The sequence below is a fragment of the Limulus polyphemus genome, unplaced genomic scaffold, assembly GCF_000517525.1.
Source record: "Limulus polyphemus unplaced genomic scaffold, Limulus_polyphemus-2.1.2 Scaffold33, whole genome shotgun sequence".
NCBI classification, from domain to species: Eukaryota; Metazoa; Arthropoda; class Merostomata; order Xiphosura; family Limulidae; genus Limulus; species Limulus polyphemus.
Genome location: NW_013665643.1, coordinates 256384 through 258406, shown reverse-complemented (window position 1 = coordinate 258406; position 2023 = coordinate 256384). Strand labels below are relative to the sequence as shown.

General features: G+C 31.3%; 1 protein-coding gene across 1 annotated transcript in view; it reads left to right on the top strand.

Moving 5' to 3' along the window:
• The window catches only part of LOC111086058 (glutamate receptor 2-like), a 12518-nt gene extending 10877 nt beyond the window's left edge, over positions 1-1641 (top strand). The window contains exon 3 of the mRNA XM_022387460.1: positions 999-1641. Coding sequence (XP_022243168.1) covers positions 999-1329 — 331 coding nt within the window. The 3' untranslated portion in view covers positions 1330-1641. The remainder of the gene's footprint in view (positions 1-998) is intronic.
• The last annotated feature ends 382 nt before the right edge of the window (positions 1642-2023 follow it).

Sequence of the window (2023 nt, the reverse complement as noted above, 5' to 3'; positions counted from 1 at the left end):
AAACTTCAGATATTTGACCAGGAATATTTATAAATTTCGAACATTATAATCCATTTAACTTCAGTGGATTCACATCGGACGTTAGTACTTTTACGAAAACATTACTCAACTTCATCGGTGGAAAAAATCAGCGTGTGATCAGTGAAGACCACAGAGCTAGCTAGCTAGCTCCCTATTAAGTGAATTGTATTTACGTCACCTCGAAATTAACTCACTCATCGTGAACCCTCGATAAGATATCAAGGAAATTCCAGATTAGAAAGAATACTTTATATTGCTTGTAAGTTTGTAAAACTTATGTATATAAATCATTGTTTGTAATAACTTTTTGTAATAACCGTTACTGTAATTTGTATTATTGTTTGTATGTTAAAATATATTTGTACCAAAAAATAAAACTGTGTGTATCAATCTTGTTGGCAAATATCATAAATTGGATACATATCGGCATTTATTTTACTATTAAATCTAAATTGCAATACGTAATAACATCTAGAGGTTTTTATTACTGAATGTATGGTTGATAACAAATGTCATTTATATAATCATCTCTAACACAATTTTAAAATTCTAGATATGTGTTTGTTTGAAGATAAGTCATATTTGACAATCTTCAAACATTTTTACCCATATTTAACTAACAAACCAACCAAATCCAAATATTAATCCACCTAGATAAAGTCGAGCCTCTGTTGGCTCAGCTGTGAACTTAAGAGTTAGAAAGCTGAAATTCGGGGTTCGATTCCCCCGGTGGACACAGCGTAGGTAACTCATTATGTATCCTTACGATAAAATAACCAACCGAAGATGAGGTTGGTGTAAATCTGTAATCATGTTGATGAAAATGTTGTTTATAGTAATAAAAATTGATTTATTCTTAATCAGCTTTTCAATAAAAGAAGAAAAAAAAGATATGCAGTTATTTTCTATCAGCTTATTAAAATTATTTGATATCACAGATGTACACAGTTTTTATTTCAACTAAAACTTTCTTCCAGAATAAGACAGTTGAATGAAGGAGGCTTGATAGACAAATGGAAAAGGGACGTACTAGATCAGAGAGCTCGAGAAAAAGCTTTCTCAAAGAAGAATAACAGCACACCAGTGTTGGCCTCAGTGAATCAGGGAGGACCGCGTCCTTTAACTCTAGAGGATGTACAGGGTAGTTTTATTCTTCTCTCGGTAGGCCACGGGATATCCATTGTTGTGTTTCTCTTGGAACTATTTCATTCTTGGTATAAAATGAAATCCCGTAAAACAACTAAAATGAGTACCATCCAAAAACAGCCTGTTGGTGTACGTGGATTAACCTTATGGAACGAACAGTAAATGTATTAGTAATCTTACTGTTTTTATTCACTATTTACAACATCAGTAACCATAGAAGCTTCCTAGAACACACCGATAGTATTCACATTGTAAGAAACTTTAAGACGTATATACTTGTAAGACAAAAATTAAGAGATTCTGTTTGATGTAGTGTAGTATGTAACCATTACTTTCTGTGTGTACTTATTTAAGAAAATCTTCAATAGAGAGAAGCAAATCAACTTTATAATTCACATGGTAGAATAAATAGTTACTGTTTCTAATATATATATGCGGTATATTCAAAATTGCAAGGAATGTTTATGTAATTAAACATAATAAACAGCAAGTAATAGAATAGAAAATATACAAGTTTGTGTTTGGCGACGTTTTATTTTTTACTTCTTTAAAAAACACATTAGGTTTTATTTCTAATGTATTTAATCTAACATGTGACCTAATCAAACAACATATTGTGTATCTTAAATTTTAATTTTGTAATACTAACTAGAAAAGTTAATATTTAATTTAGTTAATTCTATTTTTATTCTTCCATTGTTACCTTTTTCTTGAATCAGTGAAGTGCACAGTGGGATGACTGCGTGAGCTCAAGCCTTCCTCCTCTTATGGGCAAAAATGTCCTTTTTCTCAGTCATAAAAAAACTATCCGCAACTATGAAAAGACGCGCCTGATTCTACACCTCACTTCTAAAAG